Raw genomic sequence first — 23,640 nt, forward strand, 5'->3', positions numbered from 1 at the left:
ACCATAAAACACCCCTCATCCCTTCTCACACACACATTAACCCACGGTCTACTAGCCCCCATGATCCATCCCTTCTTATACCCTCATTAACCCACACCCCATCCCTTCTTTCATTATCATTAAACCTCCCCATCCCCCTTTTACACACCAAAATATTCCTCTACCCGAAACTTTGGGAGCCTTAGGTGTGCATACCTTTTATTGATTACGTGAGTTAACATGAGCTTTAGGTGGCGGCGATCGTGGGGGAGTGGGGGATACCTCACCACGTGTTCGTGCATGTCCTCGTATACCTAGTGATATAGTGACGAGGATCATGCATGGAGGGTCTCCAGGAGAATTGATCAAATGAAAATGATAATGGCTGGGAGGATTGGGGAGATGTTGGGGTTGCTAAGATTGTGAGACCCCCGCCCTCTCCGTGATGCCCCTTCCGGGGCACCGGCGGCGGAAGCAGGGTCACCCTCTCGCGCAAGGCAGGGCTTCCCACTCGGGGTCTCGCCCATGAATATCTGGACAAGAGACTAGCTCGGCGGTTCCTCCAAAACCAAGCCCGAAAAAACTTCCCTCGCTTGGAAGGCACGAACGATTCTACCAGCAAAATCATCTAACGGGTCAAGGCATTAACTATCCGATCTAATCCGACTGAGCCCGTAGGTCACATGGCCAAATCAAGGAAGAGACTTGCACTTGGTTCATAGAAATCACCGCTTTTTTTCCCCTTAAGCGAGGCACAACTGATTCTTTCTATTAAAACCCTAAGATCTCTCTAGATAATTGTTATGCAAAAACATGCATAAATCAGGCATAACTCAACCACCCAACCACCCCCGAGCCCAAGGGATGCACAAATGAATAATGAATGAAATACATCATACCTCTACCTTGATGTCCCATACCATCAAGAGGTATAACTCCAATCCAATAGCATGTAGCTAAAGTGTGAAATGGTAGAAGAGTAGATATGAACCTCTACACAAGAGAGCATAACATAGCCTTGGCCTCATGGAGCCCAAACCTCCAAGCCCCCTTGAGTAGATATGAACCTCTACACAAGAGAGCATAACATAGCCTTGGCCTCATGGAGCCCAAACCTCCAAGCCCCCTTGAGTGTGCCCCATGCCCCTATTATATAGGAGGGCCCTCAAGTGACTCTTGACTTTCCATTCCTCATGTGTGACCCTTGGATGCCTGACCCTAACCTTAAACCTTAAGGTTAGTCCTAACCCATGCTCCACTAGAGCTTGTTCCCATGCTTCCATGCTTACAAGCCTAATGTGGGTTAGCCTCCTAGTATATGCACACATAATGTATATATAACATAGCACACATAATGTACATATAACATACTTCCCCTCTCTCAAAACATTGCACTCTTGCAATGAAAAGAAGGAGAACTGCGCTGAACAATCTCAACCGACTCCCAAGTCAAATTCTCAATTTTCCTATCTTTCCACCTTATGTTAACCTCAGGGATTAGTCAACTACAAAGATTCCTTTCCCTGAATTCAAGTACCTTATCAGGTTCATGTGGAACATAGGATAATTCATCGACTTTAACGAGTTCTTGAGATGTAACTGTGTCATCCTCACCTCCCAGTTTCCCTTTCAATCTATCGATATGAAAGACTGGATGAACCCTAACAATTGGAGGTAGTCTTAGTTCATACGCAACCGTGCCAATCCGATATATAACTCGAAATGGACCACAATATCTAGGAGATAAATTCGAGCATTTTTCCATTGACAAAGTTTGAAAATCTTTAGGAACATTAAAATAAACCAACGCTCCTGGTTCAAAAGACCGAGATGAGCGTTCCCTATCAGCATAAAACCGTGCCCTATCATGAGCACTCCTGATAAAATCCTAAGCTTCGGTCAGAATTTCCTGCATATCTCGTAAGAAATCCCTCGATGCATCAAGCTCGATGTCCTTAAGACTGACATCAATAGGTGCCCTGAGTTGATACCCATACATAAGTATGCACGGACTAAAATAATAGCCGTAAATTTAGAACTGTTATAGACAAATTCCATCATTGGAAGATATTTCCCAATATGATGATTTTCTAGAGACATGCACGAAGCATATCCTCTACAATCTGATTCATACACTCTGTTTGCCCATCAGACTACTGCGGATGATCAGAACAATTCACATTTAAAGTAACTTTTTCGTTGTAAACCTTTCGGAATAAAGTAGGAAAGCATGGCATTATAACAGCAAAAACCAGGGATTCATCGGCACCCCGACATACCCACATCTGCATATGGAATAATCGACGTCTCGAGTTACCCATATCAACATAGAGTCATCAACGTCTCAATGAGTCACATATGTCCATCCGTAAACCTATCAGGTTGATTGTGTAAATCACCTAAAGTACGGAACTAGAGAAAGAAATGCCAGCAAAGGAAGAATCCAAATTTCCTTATCTGAACACAACAAGATAAACTTGTTTGAACTCTAAAGAAAGAGATTTCAACAAGTGAAAATGCCGATGAGATTACCCTCATCAAAACATGCAGGCTATAGATAAAGAAGTTTATCTAGAGAATGCCCACACTATAACTTCTAGTGAATTTAGAAAATAAGATTGTCTTTGAATGTTGAGGTCAACATGCTAAGTGATGTAAGCAAAGCAACAATCTTGAGCCCAAATTATCCCATAAGATAATATATGTGAGGGATCCCTAGCGTCCCATTCCACCATGATACCACCCATACATACCTTAACAATTTGAAACTCCCTAGTATGCCGTCTAGAAAAATATGAATAAAATCCTATATAAAAGGAATAAGATGGCCTTATCCAGACTTTCACATACTAAACCTGTCTCTATATACTTGAGACTACATCAAGGAATAATTCCTTATGAGTACATCATTAGAAAAGAAATTGAATTATTGGCGCCTTTCTAATGATAACTACCCAAAACACAATAAAGTTAGGGTAGAAAAATAACTCACCTAGATATATAAGCAACTAGGTATCCGAGTTGGAATATGTACAAAAATATACTCCAAAATTACGTGCAAAAAACGAAGGCAAATGCTACCTTCAAAGCACATGTAATTATTTAAAAGATCAAAAGATCCTTATAAAACCATGGATAAAAGCATAGAAGCTCCTTAAATCCATGAAAACCATAGTTGATCATAAGAATCAATGCATACCATCTAATGGACATTAATCATGCCAAAAGAAGCATTAAAATTGGTGGCCAACTCATCAATCCGAAGTATATGAACGTTGTGTTGTTCAAATAAAACTCCAAAGTAAGAAAGTGAAACACATGTGTGTAGCACTCAATAAGAAAACCCTAGACACAAGTGATCTAGGCAGAACCTGATGAGTCCATATAAAACTTGGAAAATATCCAATAAAAATCCACCAAAACAAACCGATCAACTAACCCATGATATAATTTGTCTTAGGCTTAAGAAATTAAGCACAATCCACACTTTAATAAGTGCCAAAATAAATTATCATGAAAAAGTGTCAAAGGTGAAACACACTTTGAACGCAAATTATAGCCATCAAAAGAAATTAAGGAACATGTCCAAAAAGAATGGCTAAATAATGGTAAAAAATCATGAATACATCGTTTAGAATTAATCCAAACATAAATATCCATTAATACGAGATATAATCGTATTAAAAATATGCGAATAACCCGCATCTATCTAATGTCAGTACGAGAAAACGTACTTCAACATTAAATAACCCTCGAAAATATTAAATTCTCGAGAAAAAGAAAATATCATGATTTTTTCCAAATTTTTCCTAATTTATAGGACCTCCAAATATGATAATTTTGAATTCTAGGAAACCTATCTTATGGCATTCCAAACCTATATTTTTCCAGAAAATTTTTAGCAATTTAATTTGCCAAAATACCATTGATATTTTAAAAATATCAATTTTTAGGATTTCTAAATATAATATCTAGAATATTCCTAATTTTTCCTGAGAATCCCATCGTTCACGAAATTTCCAATTCCGCCCGACAATTCTCAAATCCAATGAAAATTTTTAATTTTAATGGATTTTTCTAATTTTCTGGGTCAAAAAATATATTTTTAAAGGAATTTGAATGGTCATGGGCGCCCGAATGGACACACCACATGCCAAACACCAACCCCACATTTTTTTGAAATTTAAAATAACCTTTGTCTAATTTTCAAGAATTTTTTAAAATTTTTAATCAACCCCGAACGCATTTAGAATACGAACGGTCAAAAAATTTTGGAATTCCAACGGTTTTCCCGGAATACGGAAAGCCAAAAGTTTTGGGAAAATGAAAAGACAAAAAAAATCGGAATGTGAAAGGTCAAAAGTTTCCGGAATACGGAAGGTCAAAAGTTTTTCTGGAATTCGGAAAGCCAAAAGGTTTCGGGAAAACGGAAAGCCAAAGGTTTTCCGGAAGATGAAAAGCCAAAATTTTTCAATAAGAATTTTTCTGAAATTTTTCAGGCCTTTTCTCAGCTTTTTTTTCGAAATATATTCAAAAGCCTTTTTTTTGAAATAAAGAACTCATAAATGAAAAAAAATGAAAAAAATAAGGTTTTTTGGGTTATTACCCATTTGATTTTTTTAAGGGGGGGCGATTTTTTTCACCCGGCTGCAGCGCAGCCCCCCCCTCCCGTCGCCTGCGCGTAAGACAGAGAGAGATGGAGAGAGTGAAAACCTTCTTCTCCCCTCTTTCCTCTCCTTCACCTCCTTTCCATTCTCTTTCTCCACCCTTCTCTGTTAATCAGAGATTAGCTTAATCTTTAATTAAGCTTTTTTAATTAAACTCATAATCATAATTAGATATTAATTATGATTAATGTTTAATTTAAAAAATTCCTTTTTAAGAGAAATTTCACAAAAAAATGAAGGAAATATCAGATTTGAGAGGCGGAGAGGACTCCACGCACACGGGAGAGCAATTTATGCATCAACACGCTGTCCCCTACTGAATTTTAGTAGCAAATTGACAGAAATTTGATCGCATTTCCGCGGAAAAAACCCGCAAAAATGTATAAAAATACATTTTTAATCATAAAAATGCTCAAAAAATTCCTAAAAAATTGAGAAAAAATTTCTAAAAATTATAGAAATTCAGAGAATCTATTCTACAAAAATATCCACCATAAACTTTATGGTATTTTTGTAAAAAATTCCATTAATGCTCGATTTTAACCATAAAAAATAGAGAAAAATAGCATTAACTCACGGTATTCCCCCCGCAACGTCGATTCGTCCATTGAATTGTAGTAACACATGTTCCAATCACCAAATCTATGATCCATGTGCAATTCATCAACACAAATCAACAAAAAATAACATTTTATTAGTAAATATTAAAATTTACTTAAAAAATCAACAATTAAATAGAGATTGCTCTGATACCACTGTTAAAACCCTAAGATCTCTCTAGATAATTGTTATGCATAAACATGCATAAATCAGGCATAACTCAACCACCCAACCACCCCCGATCCCAAGGGATGCACACATGAATAATGAATGAAATACATCATACCTCTACCTTGATGTCCCATACCATCAAGAGGTATAACTCCGATCCAATAGCATGTAGCTAAAGTGTGAAATGGTAGAAGAGTAGATATGAACCTCTACACAAGAGAGCATAACATAGCCTTGGCCTCATGGAGCCCAAACCTCCAAGCCCCCTTGAGTGTGCCCCATGCCCCTATTATATAGGAGGGCCCTCAAGTGACTCTTGACTTTCCATTCCTCATGTGTGACCCTTGGATGCCTCACCCTAACCTTAAACCTTAAGGTTAGTCCTAACCCATGCTCCACTAGAGCTTGTTCCCATGCTCCCATGCTCACAAGCCTAATGTGGGTTAGCCTCCTAGTATATGCACACATAATGTGTATATAACATAGCACACATAATGTACATATAACACTTTCCCACATAACAAGAATCTTATAGGGACTTATTCTCACTAGCGTAACTTAACGTATCTGACTGTATCGCAGGAGTCCACCGATCCAGTTGAACTGGCCCATGGGTTAGGTGGGATCCCTTTATATAAAAATTTGGTTCTATTTTGTCCCGGGTACCAAGGAAAAGAGTTCCCAAGCCCCCTAGCCGGCGCTTCAAGCAAAATTCAAGGTAGTCACACCACTTACACACCCAATATGAAATTGCCTTTTTCATAGATTTGGCTATCTTTAAAGCAATCTTTTAATGAAACCATAGTATTACTGATCATAATCCTCTAAAATATCCAGTCCATTATTTTACAAAAATATCATCTGGACCCTCCGTTGAAGACCAGCTAGTCAACCAACTAGATCCAATATAAAATTCCAGTTCACATAAATAATTCCTTTCTAGTCCATCCATATCTTCCTCGACATATGCATGGGTGTCCTAGCAACCGCGAGCCTGTGCATCACCTGGTCAGAATCCTCTAGGATCCTACTTAGGTGTCCTAGCACTTCACTCAGGGACCACTTCGTCGGTCCTCGCCCATCGTACCACTAGAAGCGCACCATTTTAACCATACCAAGGCTGGTCAAGACTCGGCAGGCTTTGTCACGAGCGACGTCCTTTGCGACTCCCCACCACCAGTTGTTGCAAATGAATATCTCCTTAGTTAAATCATACACCAAATACTTCCTCCAGCATTCTGGTGTAAAGCAGTTTCAAAAACAAAGTTTCTATGCAAGTAAGAATTTCTCGTTGAGTTTGATTCCACAAAACCCTTTTTCTCACAAACCAGACTTTCTTAATGAAAATCATGAATCTCATATGAGGATAATTTACCCATCAAATTCAATAAGTTCCAACTCATTTCTCGATGAATTCGGTCTAAGGAAAACTTCTCTAATTCAACCGATAGTCTATTCTTCGTATCAAAGATTTGGAATTGGTCACGAGGTTTTGCTTGATTCAGATTCGAGAGATGGGCAAGTATCTTACTGGCCCGCCATACTCATTGTCGTGGTCTAACCATAAATTACTCGGTTTAATCCGAACTTTCATTCCTAAGGATTTTTTTCTTCTAATTAACTGAAAATTAACCGGTGACTTAGGGAAAATTCCAACTTTATGAAAATTCATTCCTTCCTAGCCACAATAGAATTAAAAAAATAGTTTTATTCGAGAATAATAGGAAAATAACTCTTCTTCCAATAATCCAATTGTGAGTATGTATTATTTTATTGATTTATCCGCATAGAAATATCTAAAATATTCTTTTCAACAGTTTGATCCTCAACCTTAATATACCAAAATTTCCTACATGAAATTATGGCAAAAACTTCTCTTTTAACATCAAAATTAATTTATGCATTTTTTAAACTTAAAATACAATGAAAATTCTTCTTTTAAATAAATAAAAATATCCATTTCTTGGAATATGCCAAAAATTCCTCTTTTAACATTTAAATGTTTGAATCTCGAATATCATGGGAATACCTCTTTTTGCATCTAAATTTTTATGCATGAAAATAAATATATCAAAAATTATAATTTTCTCTAATTAAAAAATATTAATAAATACTATAAAAGTATTTTTCATAAAAATAATAAAAATCATTGATTTAGCATAAAATATCTATACCTAGAATATGATAGGAATTCCTCTTTTTGCTTTATTAAAATTATGCATAAAAATAAGATTTATCTTTTTTCTAGAAAATTTTGCCATAGCTTCACTGCAATTATTGAGAATGTTCAATTTTCTATTTTAAAATGAATACTTGTAATGGAAATATGATAGGAACTCTTCTTTTAGACTAAAATTAAATTATGCATACATAACATAATTATGAATAAATATCTTGATTACTCTAAAATAACCATTCCTCATTCCTAAAAATGTTAGCATAACCCTCTTTCATTTTAGAATGAGTTAATATGATTTTTCTTACTCATAATGAAGCTTAAAAGAATTAACCATCATTTTTACTAGATTAAAAATTATGAAAATATTTAATCTCTTTCTCTAGCTTATCAAGCCTAGAGTTTTGATTAAATTAAAGAGATTATCATTGAGAATCATCCTTCTAACAAGGATCTAATCATAAAGATAATTAATCTTATTTCAAGAGAAAACCATTCCATTGAAAGCTTCTCAAGCTTTAAAGGGGTTGAGAAGAAGAAAATCATTGAAAGGAATAAAAAAGCCATTAAATTAGAGCTTACCCTTGATTTTGGCTTGATTATTTGGATAGAAGTGAAGCCCTCAAGCAAGTCCTTGGCCACCAAGAGGGGGAGGGTAATCTCCAAGAGAATATGGAGAATAGAGAAGCTCCAAAGCTCCCAAAAAAAGAGGCAAAATAGAGGGATAGTAGAAATTACATTAAAAATGAAGATAATACTGGATGTAATTCCTCAAAGATAAAAATACAAAAGAATGAGGGTCTATTTATAGGTGAGGGAGGCCACTAACCAAGTCCAACTAGATTCTAGAGGCTTCCAGCTTTAGTTTGACCCATATTTGGATCAGTTTGGCTCAGTTTGGCTCCCTTTTTGATCCAGTTTGCATCAAGAGAGAGGAGAGATAAAAATATCTCATTTTTTTGAATTAAAAAAGCTAAGTTATGATGATAAAAAAGGTGCCTACTTGACGGGGCTCTCCCTCCTTACTGAGGTGTCGAAAATTCATCATTTTATCAAAATATCTCAATTTTTAACTAATAAACCTTAAGTTTTAACTAATAAACCTTGTACTCAGTCAACTCTTCATCTTATGTGAGCATTTACTCATTTTTGGGGTATTTTTTTTATTCTTTGCGTTTTTGTCATTCCAACACTTGGATTAATCCTATTGGCCCATTGGAACCTTATTTGGGCCTTAATCCAAAAATTTCTAAAAATGTGGACACTTAGGCTTAGGCCTTTAATACACACATTGAATTAATTCCTAATACACATTGAAAAATTTATTTTGAACTTCTGTTTCAAGGGAATTCATCTTAGATATTAGGAGAAACTTTATATAAAAAATATCTCAATTTGGAATTACCTCTCTCTAGGTGAAAACAAGGGAAAATAATATTTTCCTGCATTCTAAAATAGGGGATGATTACAAGGGATTGAGGTGAGAGCTTATACATCATTCAGGGCTAAGGAGGAATCTTACATCCTCTCCCACTTGAAAAATGTGAGATGTCCTCATCTTGCAAAGTGGGACTAATCCTTTACCAACTCTTCTTCTTTCTCCCAAGTGGCGTCCTCTAAAGGGAAGAACTTCCACTTGTTGACCAGAAATTCTGTGTGCTCCTAGTAAGAACCTTCTCCCAAACGTTAAGGATTTCTTCAGGACTGAGTACCATCTGACCTTGAGTCGGAGAAACCAATTATTCATCATCATCAAGCACGTGACTCAGGCTAGGTACATACTTCTTAAGTAAACTAACATGGAATACATTATGTACCTTGAGATGGGAAGGTAGAAGAAGTTCATAAGATAAATCTCCTACTTTCTTTATAACAGCATATGGTCCATAGTATCTAGGAGAGCTTCTTGTACTTCCCTAAAGATAAAGAACTTCTTTTGGATCGTACTCGAATGAAGACCATATCTGATTCTTCAAACACTCTCTCTAATCTCTTTTTATTAGCATACTGCTTTTGTCTATCTTGGGTAGCCTTAATATCTTTACGAATTGATTGCATTTGCTGGTCCATATCATCAAGCATTTGTCTGAACATTTTGAACCTAATCAATGGGTCAGACCAAGTTAATGGTGTAAGGCAATCTTTTCCGTACAGAGAGCTTTGAAAGGGCTCATCCTGATACTTCTGTGATAAGAAGCATTGTAAGCTTTGAAAGGGCTCATCCCGATACTTCTGTGATAAGAAGCATTGTAAGCAAACTTAACCAGGTGCAAATAGCTTAACCACTTCTTGGGTTCTCTACCTCAGCATGATCGAAGGATATCTTCTTTTACCTGATTCACTCTTTTAGTCTAACCATCTTTCTCGGGGTGATAGGTTGTACTAAGATCTAAGAAAGTTCCCACTGCTTCGAAGAATGCAGTCCAGAATCTCGATGTGAGGAAAACTCTGGCAACATCTACTATAGTGTAGGTTTCTTCTACTGGAATCAGATGGGCAACCTTGGTTAGTTTGTCAACTACCACAAAAATGGACTTGTAACTTGATTGCACTGAAGGTAGTCCAGTGACCAAATCCATACTGATACATTCCCACTTCATCTGTGGAATGTCTAGGGGATGTAGCTTTCCTAGCATCTTGACTCTCTCTGCCTTGACTCTGTGACACATTAAGCATTGCCGCACATGATCAAGTACATCCTTTTTGAGTCCTAGATAGAAGAAGCTTTTCACAGACATGTAGGTTTTTATGAACCCTGGATGTCCAACTATCAGGATACCATGGGCTTCTCTCATAATCTTTCCCTTCATTCCCTCATCCTTGGGAATGTCTAGGGGATGTAGCTTTCCTAGCATCTTGACTCTCTCTGCCTTGACTCTGTGACACATTAAGCATTGCCGCACATGATCAAGTACATCCTTTTTGAGTCCTAGATAGAAGAAGCTTTTCTTTACAGACATGTAGGTTTTTATAAACCCTGGATGTCCAACTATCAGGATATCATGGGCTTCTCTCGTAATCTTTCCCTTTATTCCCTCATCCTTGGGAATGCATAGCCGATTATTATAATACATGCATCCTTCATCCAATTTGTACCCAAGAAATTGACTCATTTCCTGAGGAGTCTTTCTTTCCCGCATCAGTAGGGTAGCAATAGGGGCAAAGAATTTGTCCTACATGATTTTCTCCCTTACTTCATTGATCAATGGATTTGACAACTGAATGTTATTGGTTGCGAGAGCAAGGAGGCCTTCCTACTGATGAGCGCATCAACTACCACATTTTCTTTCCCTGGCTGGTATTTAATCTCAAAATCGAATTCCTGCAGGGTCTGCATCCACCTTCTTTGGCGCATGTTGAGATCCCTTTGGGTGAAGATCCACTTCAGACTTTGATGATATGTCATCAAGGTGAATCTCTGTCCCAAGAGATAATGTCTCCACAACTTCATAGCATAAACTACTAAGAGTAATTCCAAGTCATAGAAATCATAATTTTTCTTGTGTGTTATGAGCTTTCTTAATTCAAAGGGTATTGCATGACCTTCCTGCATAAGAGCACTGCCTAAGGCAAAAACATTGGCATCTACCTCAAAAGGTTTGGAAAAATATGGCAACTTAAGGACAGGGTTGGTTACTAAATATGTCTTTAGCTTATCAAAGGCACTCTGACACATAGCAGTCCACTGAATATAGGGTACTCATCTTGAGAAGGTTAGTTAAAGGGGATGCTATCTGAGCATATATGGGTATAAAGATTCGATACTACTCGATTAATCCTAAGAATCCTCTGACTTCTTTCACCATCTTAGGCTTCGGCCAATCTCTACGACTGCTTGGATTAGTCAATCCAAATGGCATGACTGTGCATTCATAATGCCCATAGCAAGTATTGAAAGCTATCTTTGGGATATCTTGTTCCTTGATTCTGATCTGGTAAAACCCGAATTTGAGATCTATCTTTGTGAACATTTAAGTTTCACTTAACCAATCCAGAAGTTCATACTTATTTTTAATTGTGAACTGATTCAATCCTTTGTAATCAATAGAGAGTCTTAACGTTCCATCTTTCTTCTTCTGAAAGAGAACGGGTGCACCCCAAGGTGAAACATTGGTCTGACGAATCCTTGCTCTCTAGGAGCAGTTGTCTTAACTGCTCCTTAAGTTCTATGGCTTCTGGAACTGGCATTTTGTATGCACGTTGGGCTACTAGCTGAGCTCCAGGGGTTAACTCTATCTCATGATCTACTTCGCGAGTCAGAGGCACCTCAGTCAGCTCTTCTAGGAGAACACATCAACATAATCACTTAACAACTCTGGTTCCTTAGCCTTGAATTTTCTATCTACTGGATTCATCTTAACGACATAAACAGCTTGCCTCTTTCTGAGTCCCTTTAACAATTTAGAAGCTTTGACTAATTGCAGCACTAGGGATCCGAAAATTCCAGTTCCTTAAACTTTATTCCCTTGAAGGTCAAGGAAAGAGATGGCTCCATTGTGATAGTGAATGTCAGCCGCCTGATTCTTATGGAGCCAATCCATTCCAAGGATTCCATCATAGATTCCCAAGGGTAGGACTCTGAACTGGCAATCTGTTACGTTCCCATCTAGATTAAACTGTGAATACGGTTGTCTCAAGGTGTGTGAAAAGAATCTTTCCACTGGCCAATTCCACTTGCATAGGTTTTCCTGATTTTTGATTTAGGACTAACTTAGGTAGACATCCTTAGGGAAATAAAAGAATATGTACTACTTGAATCAATCAAAAGCTTGAATTTCTTACCCTTGTACTTTGTTGGAGTTTGGAGGATTGAGAATTGATTATTTTGCCCCTGATGCTCAATGGCGGCATAGATCTTTCCTTTTTCTTCCTCCACTTTCTCAACTATTGTGATGGCTCTAGCTGCTGCAATCTGAGATGGAACTCTCTCTCTTTGGTTTCCCTAATTCTGGGAGGGAGTTCTGAGACTACTTTGTATTGATGCTGCAGGGCTGAGCTGGCACTCTTATGGGGTTGTCCTGATTTTTTCGAGGGAGATCCTAATTGGACTGATACGAAGGAGTCGGTCTCTGAACTCTGGGACCTTGTCTTTCTTGGCCCATAGAAGGAGTTGGGCAATCCTTGAGCTCTTTCCTCTGGAGTCTGCATTCTAGAAAGAGTTGGAGTTCCTGAAAAAGAGCTTTGAGGAAAAGGTCTTCCTTCATTTCTGAAAGCTTCTAGTCTCCTCGTTCTGATTGGGAGCTTGGTGTCTCTTTGGAGGTGAAAGGTTGGAAGAACTTCCCGTTGTTTGAAACTTTTTGAAGGTCAAGGGAGCTGGCTTGGGCGGGACCTTAACAATAAAGGCCTTGGCGAAGTCCTTCGCCATCCTTACTGCTTCAGCGATTGAAACTGGCTTGGTATTCTTTACTAGGGTATCCAAAGGTTCGTTCATTCCCCGAATGAACCTAGCCATCAGCTATTCTTCATCATCCAGCAGTGGCAGGTATTTGAGGAGGAGAGCGAATGCTTGGTGATACTCTTTAGTAGTTATGCTCCCCTGGGTTAACTCCAATTCATTCATCTTGGTTTTGAAAAAGCTGGGAGCACAGAATCTCTTCCTTAGGTAAGTCTTGATTGAGATCATTCCATGTCTAGGTATTCCGATCCAGATGGTTTGTCTTACAATGGTTTCTCCAGGCCACTCTCGCTGTTTCAACTATCTTCAGCCTTGCAAGAGCCAAGGTGAAAACTTCTCTTTTAACATCAAAATTAATTTATGCATTTTTTTACTTAAAATACAATAAAAAATTTTCTTTTAAATAAATAAAAATATCCATATCTTGGAATATGCCAAAATTCCTCTTTTAACCTTTAAATGTTTGAATCTTGAATATCACAAAAATTCCTGTTTTTGCATCTAAATTTTTATGCATGAAAATAAATATATCAAAATTTTCTCTTTTCTCTAATTAAATAAATATGCATAAATACTATAAAAGTATTTTTCATAAATATGATAAAAATCATTCTTTTAGCATAAAATATCTATACCTAGAATATGATAGGAATTCCTCTTTTTGCTTTATTAAAATTATGCATAAAAATAAGATTTATCTTTTTTCGGGAAAATTTTACCATAGCTTTGTTACAATTAATGATAATGTTCTATTTTTAATTTTAAAATGAATACTTGTAATGGAAATATGATAGGAACACTTCTTTTAGATTAAAATTAAATTATGCATACATAACATAATTATAAGCATAATTATGAATAAATATCTTGATTATTCTAAAATAACCAGTCCTCATTTAGAACTAAAAACGTTAGTATAACCCTGTTTCAATTTGTAATGAGTTAATATAATTTTTCTTACTCATAATGAAGCTTAAAAGAATTAACCATCATTTTTACTGGATTAAAAATCATGAAAATATCTAATCTCTTTCTCTAGCTTATCAAGCCTAGAGTTTTGATTAAATTAAAGAGATTATCATTGAGAATCATCCTTCTAACAATGATCTAATCATAAATATGATTAATCTTTCCAAAATAGAGATTTTCTTAAAGGAAACATTATAATTAAGCATAAAGACTAGCATTAATCTAATTAAACATTATGAATCATTGGAAAACTTGATTTCAAGAGAAAACCATTCCATTGAAAGCTTCTCAAGCTTTAGAGGGGTTGAGAAGAAGAAAACCATTCCATTGAAAGCTTTAGAGGGGTTGAGAAGAAGAAAATCATTGTGAGAGGAAAAGAAAAACCCATTAAATAAGAGGTTACCCTTGATTTTGACTTGATTCTTTGGATAGAAGTGAAGCCCTCAAGAAAGTCCTTGGCCACCAAGAGGGGGAGGGTAATCTCCAAGAGAGGAAGGAGAATAGAAAAGCTCCAAAGCTCCCAAAAGAAGAGACAAAATAGAGAGATAATAGAAATTACACTAAAAATGAAGATAATACTAGCATGTAATTACTTAAAGATAAAAATACAAAGGAATGAGGATCTATTTATAGGTGAGGGAGGCCACTAACCAAGTCCAACTACGTTCTAGAGGCTTCGAGCTTCAGTTTGACCCAATTCGGACAAGATTTGGATCAGTTTGGCTCCCTTTTTGATCCAATTTGCATCAAGAGAGAGGAGAGAAAAATATCTAAATTTTTTAATTAAAAAAGCCAAGTAATGATGATAAAAAAGGTGCCTACTTGATGGGGCTCTCCCTCCTTTATTGAGGTGTAAAAAATTCATCATTTTATCAAAATATCCTAATTTTTAACTAATAAATCCTAATTTTTAACTAATAAACCTTAATTTTTAACTAATAAACCTTGTACTCAGCCAACTCTTCATCTTATGTGAGCATTTACTTATTTTTGGGATATTTTCTTTTATTCTTTATATTTTTGTCATCCCAACACTTGGATTAATCCTATTGGCCCATTGGAACCTTATTTGGGCGTTAATCCATGAAAATGTGGACCCTTAGGCTAAGGCCTTCAATACACATATTCAATTAATTATTAATACACATTGGAAAATTTATTTTGAACTTATGTTTTAGGGGAGTTCATCTTAGATATTAGGAGAAAATTTATATTAAAAAATATCTCAATTTTGAATTACCTCTCTCTAGAATATTTCCTCTCTCTAAGCCAAAACAAGGGAAAACATTATTTTTTTTGTATTCTGAAATAGGGGACGATTACAAGGGATTGAGGTGAGAGCTTATACATCATTCAGGGCTTGGGAGGAATCTTACAAAGATGAAGAGGGCATGTGCAAATGACAATGACTGAAGGGACCGTAAAGAAGTCCTTGCCTGAGAGAGTAGGTGAGAGGATGATCGCACAGGCTCAGAAACCATTAACAAGAGGTGAAAAGGCATGTCTAAAAGTGTCTTCTGAGCTGGTGAGGAGCTAGATTGAATTGTTCTCTTTGTGTAGCATGATTATCTACTACTGCTCAGGAAAGATTCCCTTGAAAGTCGATGTCGTGCGATGGTTACATGCTAACATTAGGGGAAATCAGGACTCATTTTGGAGCCCTATAAGATAATCTACGTCACCCTATTTTTTGTGGCCCAAAATTTGGAAAAAGGAAGGATTTTTTACCCTTTTTTTTGTTTTTGTAGAGAGAGATAATCAACATGGTGGTCTAGACCTTAAATGCTGAAGAACAAAGAGAATATACCGCCATCCTATGGGTGCATAATAAATATTGATGGAAACACGCTCTCATTAATGCACTTTCTAAGCATGTTTATTTCCTTTTTGGCAAAGGATTTTCCTTCTAGTGACTTTTCTCTCCCATTTTAGACATTCAAGTGCATTTCTCGTGAGCTCGGGCTATTGCAAGCTCATCATTGTGCTACATTGTGACTTAGTTGCATCACATTGATATGGGAGAGAAGAGGAAGCCATATCATATGCATATTGATCTTGAAGAAGAATATGCACCTTTGAAGAAACAAAATCAACCACAGCTTTCAATCAATCAAAGAGAGAAGGAAGAGATGAGAACTTCAAGCTCAAAGCATATAGACTTGTGGTGTGATGGATCTATGTATCCAAATAATCCTTTAACCTCAAGCACACCCTCATTCTCAAATACAGCCTCATCAATTAGATGTGTTGGTGATAGTCACCAAGGACTACTTGGCTATTTCAATGCACTAAGCCAATCGAATAGAGTTCTAAAAGACTTGAATTCTGTAGCACAGTTGGAGTATAGTCATTTGTGATGACATGTGTACATCTCTCTTCAAGAAAGAAGTTCATAGCTCTTGTGCAAAATAGAGTCTCAATCTAAAACAATATAGGAGAGTGACAATAGAGGTTGCACATGTAAAAGAAACAAGCATTGGCATGAGAGAAAGAAAAAGGAATCTGAGTAACATAGAGCAACTTAATCCAAGTGGTGGAGGAGTCAAGAAAATAATACAAGCTGCAAGGGAATAAACTTCTACATTTCTATGATACAACATTTAGTGCATGTAACTTGTAAATTTATAACAAGACGAATTCATTTCAAGTGTCTCCTATATCCAAATAAAGAAAACATGGAATTGAATTTACTAGCCAGACAATATTCCAAGTTTTTATCTTCAAAGATGGTAGGCCAGATGCTCAAGGAGAAGAAGTATAAGAAAGTACGACGAACATTCATAGAACAGTATACAAAGAAAAGTCAGGTATTTCAAGCTCTTGATATACAAAAATGTCTTTATGATGTTGGCATAGGGAGAAAGGGGTATCCCAAGATTTTCAAGCTAATACACTCAAAATACAAAGAAAACAGAATTTGGGCTACACTTCTTCCAAAACCATATCATGTTAGGAGAGAACATGTGGTGCTCAATGAGCAAATCGGAACATGGCTTGGTCAGCCTTTTCACATCAAAGACACCTACCTTAACACTAGTTTGGTACCAAAACAGGACACTTGAGTGTCCTTTTTTGGGGGTTGCGAAAAAAAATCAAACTCCTAATGTAGGCTTTAAAAACCAAAATGCTTCATTGGTCATGTAGAACATAACCCTATGCTTATGTAAAAAATGCTAAACATATAAAATGCCTTTTTATTTGGAAGTACATAAGCAACAAAGTAGCATATGTCTTGAAAATGAACATTTTTCAGGATTTTTCAGGATTTTTCCAAATATGCAAGCATCATTCTCTCAAAAAAAAAATCCAATGATATCAATAGCATTTTTCCCAAGATATTTTGATAGCATACATCAGTCCAAGGAGGTAGAAGTTCACCAAAAAAATCATTTTCCTTTCCTAGAATTTTTTTCAAAAAAGTTGTATAAAATCAGCAAAAGTAACGCGTATTATCAAAACTCAATCATGCCACTAAAAAAAATTGTAGCCCTATCAATGAGAATGTTGATTATTGGTTTTCATGCTTGAGATGAGATAAATAAGCCATAATTTGATGTGTATGACACTAACTTAGCCTCCACTTAAGTAGGTTCTTATCGCCTAGTTCTAAAAAAACTGTAAAAAACAAAAATACAAAATTTGATCATCTTTTTTCAAAAACTAATCATAACTATGCTTGCACAAGTAGTCTACACCTATAGTTACAACAAATAATGCACTTACACAGCTTTCCCCTTTGATGAAAATCAAAATTAGGCTCATAATTAGACATTTTACGTATTAAAAACAGGTTGCGCAAAAGGCCATGTATGAGAAGAGGCCCAAAAAGTGGCTCTAAAGTTTTGGAAAATTCAAAACACAGTAGTATTTACCCTATATAACATGGGTGCACCTCAAGTTTTACATTATTAGCTTGCATATGGAAGGAGAAAAATTCATGCCTCCACCTGTATAAAAAACATCATTTTAATATTAGCGAGTCAAAAATTTATCCAATAATTATCGTTTGATGATTCCAAGATTTAGTTTACATCATGGGCTTTCCATCAAGCCAAGTTTCATGATCAAACTATGTCCCTTCTAAAAGTTATGTACAAATTACTACTATTTTGAAAACAGCAAAAATCATGCGTTTTATCAGCATGTGTCTAAGAAAATTAAAATATTACCTTGCAAAAGCTAAGAAAAGTGCAATTTAAAAAATCTCAAATTTTTTTTGGGTCTTGAGGAACATTTGTGGATGTTAAGCATTTCAAAACTCTTAATAGATTGCCCACAAAAATTCAAGAAAAATGCTAACTTTCAGGACACTTTAGTGTCCTCAGGACACTTTAGTGTCCAATTACAGAACTAGTGTTAATAATGACGAAGAAATAAGATATGATAAGACCAACAATATTTTCTTTGATTTGAAAATATTACAAAAGGCAATGGTCCAATTGTTTGGAACGACCTTGGTAGAGACTAGAGGAGTGCTTAAGTTTGTTATCAAACTTGATGAATGTGAAGTTGTGAAGCAAAGGAAAAAAGAGAGAATAACAATCACATAATGAACAAGGCATTGGATAACACAATACAAAAAGGGTCCCAGAATATTTGGTGGCTTGGGTCATTTGTGGTATGAAATTATTCTTTTTATTTTTGGCTAAAAAGGGTAAGAGTTACCTCCATAATGGATGGATTCAGGGATTGATGAAGGCCTAGTGAAGGACTCAGACTCAAACAAAGGACAAGTGATGAGGAAATGGCAAAAAATGGAATGAGAGTGGGAACATTGGGTAGGCTCGGGTAAAGGGCTCAAAGACATACTTTTTCCACGTGACCCAAACTGACGGAAAGTGCATGATTTGATTGACATCCTCAAACATTTTCCATGTTGTGCATTCAATGCCAATTAATGCTATATTTAATTGTGCATGCGGTCATGTTCGTCATCATGGGTCTCCCGACCTTTGTTGCTTCTGTGTCTTTGTCGTTGTCTTCGTCTGTATCTTTGCCTTTGTCTTCATGAATATGTTGTTGCTTCTATGTCATCGTCTTCGTCCTCATGACTACGTTATTCCGTGGCTGATTCCATGACATGGCATAGGTACTACAGTGACGTGCATTAGGTTTTTGACTGATTCCATAGTTTTTGGATTTCTATGTCGATATTTGCTATTGGGATCGTTGTCTGATTTCTATGTCATTTTCATGTTTCTCTGAGATACAACCTCTAAATAGGTGCTCGTTTAATATAGGTACCTGAAAAAACATTGTATCCACCAAAACAACCACAACAACGTGTTGGGAGGTCATCTCACTGGTAATTATACTCTGTATCGCACTGTTGTGGTCGCTTTGGTGGATATAAAGTTTTAGAGGTGAGGCCCCTTCTATCTACAAAAACTACCACAATAACGTGAGGGGAGGGCATTCTACCAGTAAGTATGTGTCATATCACATTGTCGTGGTTGTTTTTGTAGCAAAGAGAAATGCAAGATGGGAAGTCCTTTCCATCCCCCCCAAAACTACCACCACAACGCGACACTAGGTCATCCTACCGGCAAGTATACCCCATATCCAGTTGTTGTGGTCGTTTTGGGTGTGAAGGTATGTTTCGTTTGAATGAAGATGTTTGAATGAAAAATCTTATGTTTTGATAAATGAAGGAATGAAGGTATGTTTCGTTTGAATGACTACAACAATGTGATACAGACAAATCTTAGTGAGAGGATGACCACCATTGCATTGTTGTGGTCATGTCTTGTTTTCGTGTAAGAAAATCCAATGTACAGGAATACAAGTTTCTCAATTATCCTACACAGTGCGTGCAATGTGCAGATATGTACTCTTGTTGCAAGAGGAATATCTAGCACCACAGGTCAGAAGTTTGGATCTTTCTCATGCAAATTAATCAAACAATCTGATTAGAAAAGCTGTGGTGAGTTTAAAGTAAAGCTACAATGAATTAGAAGCTTAAAATTTGGTCAGTGCCGTGGAAGATTGTGTGGCCAACCATCCACCTTTGCCTCGTTATGCAAATTCACATGTTGGACATTCATCTATTTGATACTTCATTTGTTGCTTCCATGTATGAGATTTGTTTCTTTTTGGCGTTTGAATCTTTTTTTTCTTTTTCTTTTTTCTTTTTGTAAAAAAGGAAAAAATATTTGAGGGGGTTGTTAAAAAAGAGAGAAATATAGACAAAAAGTATTTGTAAGATGGGAAAAAAATACTAGTAGATTTCTTTTAAAAAGAGAAGTTTATTTAAAAAGTTAAGAGTGGAAAGGTGAAAGGGAGGGGTTAGTTTTATATTATATATATATCTATGCTAAGATTTCTGAGCTTGTCATGTGCCAAATTAGGAGTAGCTCTTCGTCACTAAAGTGCATCTCCACCACAACAATGACGATCGCCTTCCTATACCAACCCCTAGTTCCAACCTGTGTGAGGATCAGGTTGAGATTATTATTCTCAACCTGTGTGGCTTTCTATTTCCCTCCTCTCTTCCTCTTCCTATAGAAGATACTAGCCTTTATTGTTATTTCACATTCAAAACCAAAGTACAAAGTAAGCCATTAGTTATATACATCAACAAATCCATAGAGATACATGAACCAACAAGAGTATTATCTTATTTGCTAGGGCCATTTTGTTCAAAGTAGAAAGGAACACTAAGGGAAGGAACATCGTAAGTGACAAATTTAATAGCTTGAGACATGACAAACACAATTTTGTTTCCCTTGCAAATATTCAACTGTAATTGCTTACATATTAGGATATTCAAGTCAATTGTAAGGATGGCCCTACCATGCTCATTATCGATATGGTAGCTGGTGGTCAAAAAGAGCTTGTTTTTCAATATCAAAATAAAGGCAAAGTTTAAATGACTATTTGGCTTTGTTTAGGAAATTTCTATTTGGTTTGGTTTTCGATAGTATTACTATTCGCCAATTTATAAGTCAATTATATATGAGTTTCATTTGATACTTAAAAAAAGCCTACTTAAATTTCACCCTAAATTTTCGACCTTTTCTTCATTTTAGCTAATAGAAACACACTAGAATACCATTTTTCGAGCACAGCCATTGGAAGGTCGTACAATCAGATCATAGACATGAGAAACATTGATACGACAAGTGTGTCAACCAGTGTTAGAATAAACCATCCTTCAATGTATTTTGCATCAGTACAAATCGAAAAAAAATCAATTGACGTTCTCAATACATGGTGGCCATTATTTATTAGTACAAGCATCATATTAACCCCATACTCAATTACCTCCAACCCTAGCAAGCAGCTAGCTAGCTAGCGGGGGTGGTGGTCACTACTTATTAGTACAAGCATCATACTCAAGACATACCTTACCTCCAACCCTAGCAAGCAGCTAGCAGGGGTGCCCCGCTATATATAGCTACCCAAGCCGAACCACCAATGCCAGCAAGCAGCTGGCGGGGTGCCTCGCCAGCGTACTAGTTGTTTCCCCCAGCGGTGGTGTTGGTGGAGGTGGTTGTACTAGTGGTGGCGGCGGCGTCACAACGGCCGTACTGGGATTGGCAGCCGCTGCCACAATAGGCACTATCATTGGGCCCGCCGCAAAAGCCATACTGGCTGCAGCACTCGCCAGTGGAGCAGAAACCGGTGCCGCCCTGTGGCAGCGCTCCGCAGCAAGGCTGTGAGCAGGCTTGCGCATCCACCATTCGTACTGAGGAGCTCCAAGCTGCGGCTGCCAATACTAGAAGCAGAAGCAAGACGGGAGCAGAAGATGAAGCCATGCAGCTCCTTGAGCACGTTGAACAAGATAAGCTGTGAGGATGGTGTGAGGTAAGCTATTGGGCGTGCTTGCATGCGTAGTGGTGAGCGCTTGAGCTCACCATTATATAGTGGGCGGACGCAGATAACACTAGGTCTGAATTTGTTGGGGATAAGACAAGTTGCACTTAGCCCATAGGCCTACCCTCACCGCCATTGCACAGCTGCTCTCTCTCTCTCTCTCTCTCTCTCTCTCTATAGACATCAGCTGAAAAGCATCTCTCCCACACACTTTCTCTCTCACACACGCACACCGACCTCTCTCTGGAGTGTGTGGCCATGAAGGTTATCCAACCGATGATGCTACTGACTCACTCTCATTGCAATTCGCTAGTGGCCTCTCAGCTCTAAAGCCTAGAGGCAACTGGCAAGACTAAAGCTGGGTATCAAGACTAAAGGTGCGAATCACGACAAATATTTGAAATAAAAAAGTAGAGAGGCGGACTGAGCTGGGGTGTGGGTTGGAAGCCCACTCGCCGCGGACTGAGCTATAGCGGAGCTGGGCGGCGTGCAGAGCAGTAAAGAACCGGCCCCACGTTGTCTGTGAAATTTGGCAGAGAAACATGCCTTACTATTTTCCAATGTTCATTTGTTCCTACTACCTTCAACTTGAACCGGCCACAACTGTTAGCTGAGACACATCTTTCCCGTGCGCTCACTGGGTCGAAGACTTCGGAAAGAAATGTTGCACGTGGTTCATGTGCATATCTTAACTAACCATTCCAACAATGACCTCAACGATTCCCAGAAAAAGAACTAGAAAAGGTGAGAATGTTACTCATAAGAATATAAGAAGAAGTTCTCTTACAAATTAGCAAGGATTAGCTCAGACTTGATCCTAAAAGGAAACACAAAAAGAGAACCATAAAGTTTAGTAAAAGAGAAACCCTAGTATTGCAAAATAATGAGTAATATCTTTATTCTATTGGAGCAATGGAGCCCTTGCTTAAACTTGACACAAAAAAAACCAACAAATAGTCCCTAGTGAATGAGGAACCTAAATTGAAATCCCAATGGACGAATAAATCCCTAAAAGTACACTAGTCTTTCGAAATTTGATGTGAAAGAAGACAAAAAAACAAGACGAAATTTGTGTTCTGCCTAGTTTCAAGAGCTTCAAAAAAGTGGAAAACCATAATGTTTGCTTGCGAAATCCTAGGCGTGAACAAATAGCCAAGCAAGTCATATGACGGACCTAAGGAAACAATGAAGTTTGATCTAGAGTAGAAAATCAAAGTCGGCTTAGATTTCCACTGATTTGACGTCAGAAGAAGAGAAAGAACTTGTGGAAACCCTCAAGATATATTTTTGCATGGTCTTCTACCAGTACACCATTTGAATCAAGGCACTAAATTGACCCCAAAAAAAAGGCCTTATGCTGATAGCCAATACTTTGCACGGATGATCAAAGGGGAGCATGATAAGCTCATAGATGTAGGTGGTAAAGTCCATGTCTGCGTCAACTTGAAAAAGGTTAATACAACTTAGCCTACACTTAGACACCATTACCCTCTCTTGATTACAGATCATGTTCTCAAATGAGCGGTTTGTAAAGAGGTGTATAACTTTTGAGATGGCTTTTCAAGATATAAGCGAGTGTCTATACACCCTGCAAATCAACATTGTGGGGGGTGTTTGCATATAAAGTCATGCCCTTTGGTTTGATGAATGCTCCAACGACTTTCCAAATATTCATGTTTCATGCTTTGAATGAGTACTTAAGGGTTTTTCTTAAAATATTCATGGATCGTAATTTATGCATATACTCAACCAAATATCCCACTTAAAGAAAATCTTCCCAAAGTGACGTCTTTACTAAATTTACCTAAACCCACAAAATGTAAATTCATGGTGAGACAAGGTAAAATCTTAGGGCAAGCAAGCTAGTT

The 23,640-nt window shown here is 37.2% G+C and overlaps 1 protein-coding gene across 1 annotated transcript; it reads right to left on the reverse strand.

The window, feature by feature from the left end:
- Positions 1 to 21,411: 21,411 nt before the first annotated feature.
- On the reverse strand, positions 21,412 to 21,777 carry LOC147618778 (uncharacterized). The gene has a single exon (XM_086774371.1). It carries the CDS (start codon positions 21,712 to 21,714, stop codon positions 21,412 to 21,414), a length of 303 nt encoding a protein of 100 aa, XP_086630497.1. The 5' UTR covers positions 21,715 to 21,777.
- Positions 21,778 to 23,640: the final 1,863 nt, after the last annotated feature.

The sequence above is a fragment of the Cibotium barometz genome, chromosome 34 (assembly GCF_041138505.1).
Source record: "Cibotium barometz isolate CiBa-2024 chromosome 34, ASM4113850v1, whole genome shotgun sequence".
NCBI lineage: Eukaryota > Viridiplantae > Streptophyta > Polypodiopsida > Cyatheales > Cibotiaceae > Cibotium > Cibotium barometz.